The sequence below is a fragment of the Belonocnema kinseyi genome, chromosome 6 (genome assembly GCF_010883055.1).
Source record: "Belonocnema kinseyi isolate 2016_QV_RU_SX_M_011 chromosome 6, B_treatae_v1, whole genome shotgun sequence".
NCBI lineage: Eukaryota > Metazoa > Arthropoda > Insecta > Hymenoptera > Cynipidae > Belonocnema > Belonocnema kinseyi.
In genome coordinates, this window is record NC_046662.1 from 95,062,862 (window position 1) to 95,072,372 (window position 9,511).

Consider the following 9,511-nt stretch of genomic DNA (forward strand, 5'->3'; position numbering starts at 1 on the left):
CCAGGGTTTCTAAAAAGTCCCGGGATAGTTGGATAGTTCCTCAAGTAAAATATTTTTCAAAAAAGTGAAGATCATTCCTGAAGTTAATTTCAACGAGGAATTCAACGGTGACCTTCATTTTGACCTTGAAGTTGACCTTCATGGCTTTTTGAAGGTCAACTTTATTTTTTAAAATGCAAACTCCCTTTTTTACATCTGCAATCGATAGAACCGAAAATTCTACGTTTAGGTACGTACCCAAATCATAGGTAAATTGTAAGGTTCAAGGTCAGTTAGAGGTTATTTGAAATTAACAAAGTTTTCCAAGAGATCAGTATAATTCCTGAAGTAAATTTCAACGATAAATTCAATGGTTACCTTCATTTTGACCTTGAAGTTGACCTTCATGGCTTTTTGAAGGTCAACTTTGTTTTTTTAAATGAAATCCTCCTTTTTTACATCTGCAATCGATAGAGCGGAAAATTCTACGTTCAGGTACGTACCCAAGTCATAGGTCAATTGTAACGTTCAAGGCGAGACATTTCAACAAGAAATTCATTGGTGAGCTCTATATTGATCTTGGTTACAGCGTTTTGAATATTGTAAAATCATAAGGAAATTTCTTATTAAATGTTCCAGGTGTTCTGGTGAGACTTCTGTTCCTCCCCGAAGATACAGTCCTATACCGTTTTTCGATACCTAAGTCAATACCTAAGGCGACACCATAAGTCCTATACCGTTTTTCCATACGAATATTACGAATCGAAACTAAATTTATGTATTACGAGTACATACTTACTATCTTTCGCTAAAAGATTATTATGGCGCAAGCTAAACTTTCGGAACGAGAGAGGGTAACCGTATTAATGATGTGTGTTTGGGGAGATCAAGTTCGATCTTATGATCAAGTTCGTTTGCTTTATAATCGCACTTTTTGTAATAAAGAAGGGTTAAATCCTGTCTCAAAATCAACAATTGAAAGAACTGTAAGGCGCCTTATGAATCATGAATCTATCAAGGACCTTCAGATAACTGGTCGGCCAAAATTTGCAGGATCTGAGGAGATGCAGATGGACATATCCCAAGCATTTGTTGAAAACCCACACCTTAGTTTACATCGAGTTAGTGATGAGCGTGACGTTGCTCCTGAGACAGTGCGAAATATTTTAAAAAGCATTCATTTCCATCCTTACAAAGTTCATCTGGTACAAGAGCTCAATGAAGACGATCCTGATCGTTGAGTTGAATTTTGTGAAATTATGATGGAATAAATTGATAGAGATCCTCTTTTCTTGTAGAATACAGAATTTTCAGATGAATCTACTTTCACTTTAAAAGGTGAAGTTAAGAGGCAAAATTGTAGATATTGGTCCGACACAAATCCTGATTGGATGCTGGAGAGTCACACATAATATCCACAAAAGATTAATGTTTGGGCCGGTATCTTAAATGATACAGTGATAGGCCCTTTCTTCACCTATGGTAATCTCAATGCCCGTGCATATGAAGAGCTTCACAGAAACTAAATTTTACCAAGAATAAGGGAGATTATAGGCGATAATTTTCAAAATATTTGGTTGCAGCAGGACGGAGCATCGGCTCATTACGGTAGGGAGGTTCGAGCATATTTGAATACTCAGTTCCCTCAAAGGTGGATTGGAAGAAGGGGTGAAATCGAGTGGCCTGCTAGATTTCCTGATCTGACGTCTCTCGACTATTTTCCGTGGGGTTATTTAAAGATCAAAGTATACTCAACGCAACCGCAAAGCTTAGACGAATTGCAAAATCGGATTCTGCAACAGGCTACTTTGATTGATAGGGAGATGATTCGTAATGCTGTAACTTATTTTTACAATCGCAAAGCTTTTTGTCAAGAAGCTCAAGGTTTTCGATTCGAACATCTCCACTGAAGCGTGAGAGGCAAGGGTACTCACGCTAATCAAGCAAAACTGCTTGGACAAAACCTTGAAAAAACCTTGAAGATCATCTAAAGATCAATACAGAGCTCACCAATGAATTTCTTGTTGAAATTTACTTCAGGAATTGCATTGACCTCTTGGAAAACTTTGTTAATTTCAAATAACCTCTAACTGACCTTAAATGTGACAATTGACCTATGACTTGGGTACGTGTCTGAACGTAGAATTTTCCGCTCTATCGATTGCAGTTGTAAAAAAGGGGGTGTCCATTTAAAAAAACAAAGATGACCTTCAAAAAGCCATGAAGGTCAACTTCAAAGTCAACATTGTAAAAAGTTACAATTTCTATTTTTTTGAAGAATCTTTATAATCTCATTTATGAGTTGAAAAAGGTTCGACCATCTCGACCAAGGCAAGGCTCGTCTTGAGACAAGTAAACGTCGTCTTAGCCATCACAAGGCTCGACTTGAGACAAGTAAACGTCGTTTTACCTGTCGTGGCCATAAAAGGAAGACGAAGGCCTATGTCTCGACTCAGTTTGAGACGCAGGCAGACATCGACGTCTTGGAGAGGAACTTAAGACATAACCAAGTCGAACACAAGTCGAAGAATTTTTACTCAGGTAGCTATGCATATACATTTTAAAATTTTGCCTTGAATTAAAAATGTAGTAATAGTCCTAGTGAAAAACTGAATTTTTAAAACAATTTCATTGTTATTAAATATCCTTCCTTCAATATAAATCAAAGAATTCCTCACAAACATATTAGGTGTAGAACTTCGCAGCGGGTGTTTGTATATTTACTCGACTACTCGGGGAGCCAGGTGCCCGAGATAACGAGAATTACTCGGGCAATACCCGGGTATCCGGCTACTCGCCGAATTTTCCCGAGTTTAAACACCGAATCAAATAATGATAAATTTGTTGCAGGAAATTTTTTAGAGGGATAACGTTTAATTCATACAACTTCGCGTTTTCAAAACACATATGTTGTCATGGAAAAACAAAAGAAAGTTTAACCGATGTTTAGTTAAAGTTTATTTTGTAAAGTTAATTTTTGTTGCAACGAATATTTCATCGAAAATCGATGTAAAGTTTATCTTCTGTTTTTTCTGTGAAAGATTTCTGATTCGACATCAAGTTTCAAATGAAAAAAAATCAATCAGTTGCCGAGCTGTAGTATTACACGTAATTTAAGAAAAAATTAAAAACATTACCTATTTTAAGACTGAAAGGAAATATCGGAGGCAAAGCGAGGGGGTGAGTGTATGACACTCCAATGGTCTTGCGGAGTCAGCATTTTCGGGATTTTCGGGTAATTCGACTATAAATTTGGCATGGTCGGCAAAAAATGCTAACTAGTCAGCAAATCAAAATCGCTTGGTAATTTTCACTTGCAAGTTTATTTTTTTTGAAAGATAACTGCAACTTTAGACGATTGATACATGTATACACTTCTATATGTGTATACATGATAAATCTTAACAGTCGGACAATTCGACTTATTGAGTCGGCATTTATGACAATACTCAACCCCCAAAACTCAGTGCGCTCGCTACGACCCCTGTGAAATATTGAAAAAAAGTTCAAAACGAATTATTTTAATATAAGAAAAATAAAATACGGTAGCTTTGAATTTATAAAATTTCCTAATACGTTATAAGCAGTCAGTTACTTTAATTTGGAATTCGTCGCTTTGGGTGCGTAATTGCACTTGTATAGTGAGTATCGGTTTAGTGACGATATGTTTTCGTATGAAAATATTTTGCCGCAAATATAAAAATTGATCACAAAATAATTCCATATTCAACTTGGTTGTTGAGGTGACATGCTGACGAATTTAATGAAGGGTTATTTTAATTTTTTATCAAACTTCCTTTTGGTTTACTGTATTCCTGATACCCGAGACTTACCCGGGTATCGGATTATTACCCGACTACACACATATTTGGGTACAATTTTAGGTGATTACCTGGGTAACCAAGTAACACTCGTCCTCTCTGGTACTCGCTCGAGTACTCGTGTTACTGGGTATTGGGAAAAGTCAGAGCCATATAACACATCTCTAAGTGTATCTTTTTCATTTTCCGAAAGAAAATTTTTTTTAAGGAATTACGTTGTTCATAATTTTTATGAATATGTTTAACAATAATGAAAAGCAATCAGAACTTAATAACTGAAACATAACGTAACCTGAAGTATTATGAATTGATTGGTCTCGGCAATATCTCCAAGGTTTTTAAAAATTTTTTTTTCAAAATAGTAATTTTTTAACAATTATATTGTTTATATTTTTTAGGAATTTATTAAAAAATTATTTAAAACAATTCAAAGTTACTATATGAAATATAACTTACCCTAAAGTATCATAAATACAATTTTTTTAAACAATTGAAAAAATTTATTTTAAACATTGTTTAAAAAAATGTAAAAAAAAAGAAATGCCGAATGAATCCAGGGATATATATTTTTCCGATAGGAGTTTTACTTTTATTCACAATACAGGTAGAAGAATGAAATGTATATGCTCTATGGTGTATCATTAAGGACTGAGCAATGAAGGGATAAAAACAATGTTATGTAAATTCATAAAAATTATAAACAATATAGTTGTTTAAAAAATGACTTTTTAATAAATTTAAAAAAAGTGGAGATACATTAGTGAGGAATCTGCCTATTTTCTTTTAAAAAATGTGCGACTAATACTTTCATTTATAATGACGGCACATTGTTTAATAAAAAAGTAATGGTTTAAAAAATGACTTGAAAAAAAACCTATATATGACTAAGACGAATCGAATGCTGTTTTATGTTTTTCGCAAGGACTATTACTGCATTTTTATTTTAAGGCACAATTTCCAAATGTAGTTAACTTCTAACTTCCATTGGATCTTGGCCCGATCATGAATGGTTAAAATGCGGGAAGACCGAGGATAATCGTCAATATTTACTCAATCTTGGCAGCCAATAATTATCTATGTTTTCGAAACAATTGGGAGGTCTTGGCCACCAGTCTTGGGCGATTACTGAATGCAAAGTCTTGGCATAGGTAAATTTTCTATCGAGTTTCGTTATTTCAGAAAAATGCTATGATTCAATTTCAGGAAAAAAAATTCTTCTAGACAACAAAATTCTAGGGCCCTCATAAATACCACAAGATGTGTCCCTTCCAAAAGAACAAATTTATGAAAAATTTCAGAAAAAAATTATCACTAAATTTCTTATTTCGAGTTAATAATTGGAATTTGTGCAAGGACAATTTTTGGTGGGTGATATCAATTCAGTCTGTGAATAAGAGAGAAAGGAGGAAGTTCTTGAAAAAATGGATGAGAAGAGGAATTATAAAGAAAAGACTGTTAAGCCTTAATTTATGTGGAGAATTATTCTATATAAGGGTGGTTTAAGATTGAAGGAGGCTTTGGAATCTCCAGTATTTTCATGCTCTCGTAAAAGTTTTCCTTATTTGGAAATTTTAGAAAACTTTAGATTATTGAAGTATAAGATTGTTTAATGTCAGTGTTTATTTTTTTATGTGATGGTAAGGTACAGGTCTCGTGTGCAGGTTTAGTTCGGGGAGTAGAGGAATTTAAAAGTAGATTCTATGTGTAACTAATTCTTTTAGCAGTTGTTTCTAGTTGCCTGGAAAACGTATATAATTAATAAAGCTTACTGGAACAGATTAGCGTAACAATTATTATAGTTTAGAGGAATTTTACAACCTTTTTATCATAAATGAAAACCTCGTTTTATATTATTTACAGTTGCCTGTGTAGCGATACTCATGAATGCCAAATTGAACAACGTGGATCTAAAAGTTTCCAAGGAAAACCTAATTGAGGAGACACTAAACGAGCTCTTCAATGTAATTCTGATAGGAGACTTGTTGTATGATGAGGAAATTGCTGAGAAGCTCATTCCCTGGCTCGAAAGGTCATCGAGGACTGGATCCAGAATTTATTTGGGAGATCCTGGCAGACACGGATTGACAGAAGATTTAAAGAAGAGAATGACCCCTATTTGTAGGTACGATCTGCCAGAAAATGTCAAAAAGGAAAATCATGGATTCGACTCAGCAGTCGTTTGGCGCTTCGTTCCCAGTTGATAAAAAAGCTCGCGTCAAATTCATGACGACCTATTCATACCAAATCCTACTCGGTCAATGCTATCCTGACATAGGTACACGGGACGCTTAAGTTATTGACTTATTCTCGCCTGACTTTATCGACAGTCAGTGATTGACAATCGAATTCACTGCTACGTATTTGTATTTGAATGTGAATGAAATATCTGTCTCCGCTCTTCTTCATTTTAGGATTGAGTTCTTTACTTTAATATTAAGCAATATTGTTTCAGAATATGTATTTCTAATAATATTCTGCAATTATGCATGTATTGATAATAATTTTATTAACAACAATATAATTAAAATTTAAAATCAAAATAAATGTCCAACAAAAGATATTTTGCACCGAAAAACCCTAGGGTTTCAATTATATTTCGGCTCATTTTCTTTTAAACTCATTTTGAACTTCAGCGATGTTCGCTGTATTGATCAATGCCAAATTAAAACATTTGAGTAGCTTCCAGTGAACCAGTTATGGATTAATTTTGTTTCAGAAAGTTTTGACGCAGTTTATTTTGGTTCACAATTAAACATGATTTTTTTATTTATTTTAAACGCAGCATAGTTAAATTCAAGATTCCACCCACTATGCATTATGTTTCAATAAAAAATGAAATTTTAAACTGTGACCATTTTTTTTAAAAAACATGGGATTAAAATTAGTTTTACGAATGACATTTGGACCATTAACTTTGAAACTAAAGAGTTTATTTTAATCTGCAATATTATCCAAATTTTCGTTTTATAATTCGTTATCTTTAATCGAAAAATTATTGCAGATTTAAATTGCTTTACAAAAGATTTGAGTGTTTTTCGTTATTAATTATGTAGTGAAGATGATGAATAACTTCTGGAAAAGTGAACAATTTAAAACCCTTGATACATAATATCGAGGTGAAGTTTTCCTAATGCTTGGAAAATAATGCGAATGAGCTTAAAATATTTAGCTAAAACGAGGATTAAAACAGCCAAGATTCTAGTAAGAGTATATTTGACTGATGGATCTGGTTATTTACTCTTGAGTTTTTTTTCTGTGCTTTAGTAGAATCTTGTGAACAACTTTTTCTAAATTTAGACAGAGTTTTTTTTTTTAAACTGGTGTAGAATTTTATACATTGATCATATTAAAAAATCTGCGCGCACGGCCCGCTTCGCTCGCAAGTTTACGCGCCTGGGGTGCGCGACTGTTGGTTCTCGCGCTTCGCGCTCGATAATGTATTTACCTGGCGCTACGCACTCAATCTTTGTGCATAGACATTTTAAAACTAAAAGTGAAAGCATTGACAACAATAATTTGGTGATTGTGAATTCTCTTTGGTTAAAGCTCCTTCCGCTTTAACGAACACATTCTCATCGCATATCTCGTCCTTCGCACTCAAGTTTATCCCTAAAATTTTATATTATTCCCATAAATAGATATTATTATAATTCGTAACTTGCATTGGTATTAAAATAGACGAAGTTTGATTGTCCCGTTTAAAAAAATGTGCATTCTTTTAAAACAATTTTGTTAGTACATGTTTTATTGCAACTTTTGTCGTTTTTCCATAAATTGAATTTTCTCGTTTCCAATGTTTTATTTATGATTTAAACTTTACACATACGGTCTTTTGAGCAGCCTTACCTAATTATATTTTAGAATATTTGAAATACTGTGAAGATGTTGCATGAAAAAATGTAACTTTTAAATTTTTCATTATTTTGTATGCTGTTAAAATTGGAATTTTTGATTTAGTAAGAAAATTCAAAAAGTTGTTATGATAATCTTCTACGGCATTTAGAAATCAAACCTTTTCTTTTCTTGCCATTTTTTCATATCGTCCGTTAATTGGCTTAAAAGGTTCATTTTCGTGTGTTTTTTTTTTGGAATTTTGTAAATTCTATAACTCTAATAATTTTTTATTTTATGAAAAAAAGTCATTAGATAAATTGTTCGTCTTTTTAAATACTATGAATAACCGTAGATAGACCGACAGACACATTCGTAAAAACCTATTTTTCGGACTATGAACAACTGTACAGAGAACTTTTGAATCATGAAAAAATGTGTACTCAAAAATATTCAAAATGGGCTCACTTTTAGTATTTTTATCAAAAATGTCTGACTAAAGAGCTTGACATCTAGCTCAGAACACTAAAAGGGTGTAACAAAAGCCAATCTAATAGATTAATTTTTTCAAAAGTTATTGTGCTCACAGGCAGACATAACGACAGACAGACAGACATCCAGGCAGAACTATTCGTAAAAACCTGTTTTTCGGATTTAGTACGTCTCAAAACGACCTTTTGACAAAAACTAGGGGGGTCAAATTTTACACAAATCTAATACCTTCTCTGATGAGAATGTAAGAATTAATAAAATTTTTGCCAAACATGCAAAGTATCTGGACGCACGGCTAATATTGGTGATGTTCTTAATTTCGTGATCTTTAGCCACAGCCTAATAGTATATCATGCACCTAGGGGGAGAAGAGGGACTTTTCTGACGAGTGTATGTTTTCAGTGCCATTATTTTCTTATTACATTTTTTTTTTACTTTTTAAAGCAATTCAAAATCATAAATTTTTGTAACTTTTTTTCGCGCTTGTAATATCATAAACCACAAAAAAGTGTTTAATTAGACTTTATAAATTACGCGATTTTTCTGACATCCAGTTATGAATGATTATATAGGTTTTGCTACTCGGACTTTTTGTTCTGTTCTCATAATATAAATGATTAAATCCTTCTGTGTGCACTTAAAAAAGTTTGGGCAAACTACAACTTCCAACTTCGATGCTCTCTTTTCCTGAAGGCACTTAAATTGCGGATTGGTTTAAAGCCGCTATATAGGCTATTAACGTCAAAAGGGTCGAGAAGGTCGATAAACTCTCTTTAGAGATTTTAATAACATTGCGAGATTGTTATGTAATTTCTGCCTGCTTGTAATCCTAAGGACCGGTTCCACCAACCTCGGTTAAAAATCTAATCCTCTGTTAAAGCTAGTTAGGTGTTCCACCACTTTTTAACAGCTGGTTAACTCGCATTAACCACCGTTAAATCTAACCGGTCAAGATTGGTCGGTTAAAGCGATTTAAGCGTCCTTTAACCTAAAAATTGCAGTGTCGTCGTGAAATATGGAGTTTTTGGAAGAAGTTCTGAGGTCGTCTGATCGTTGCCTATAATCGTTGCCTATGATCGTTGCAAATACATGACAAAGTAATAACGTTGAATTTAATAACGCATTAAAAGTAATTTACTGACAGTATTAAATAATCTTTGAATATTTTGAGTGATCTTTTCGACATTTTCCATTTTCTAAGCGAAAGAAAACTGAAAAAACTGCTTTTAGATCAAATATCCGCAGTGTTAAATTTTAAACAAAAACCGCGAAGTGCGTTTATTTTTATAGTAAATCGGGATAAAAAAGTAATCGGGAGCAGGACAAAGCTAACAAAATTCAATTTTTCAAACCACCAAATGATCTAAATATTATTAAATAATGGCAAA

The 9,511-nt window shown here is 33.3% G+C and overlaps 1 protein-coding gene across 2 annotated transcripts in view; it reads left to right on the forward strand.

The window, feature by feature from the left end:
• The window catches only part of LOC117174426 (electron transfer flavoprotein beta subunit lysine methyltransferase-like), a 91,434-nt gene extending 84,958 nt beyond the window's left edge, over nucleotides 1–6,476 (forward strand). For both annotated transcript variants that reach the window (XM_033363540.1, XM_033363539.1), the window contains exon 3: nucleotides 5,661–6,476. In XM_033363540.1, coding sequence (XP_033219431.1) covers nucleotides 5,661–6,001 — 341 coding nt within the window. In that variant the 3' untranslated portion in view covers nucleotides 6,002–6,476. The remainder of the gene's footprint in view (nucleotides 1–5,660) is intronic.
• Nucleotides 6,477–9,511: the final 3,035 nt, after the last annotated feature.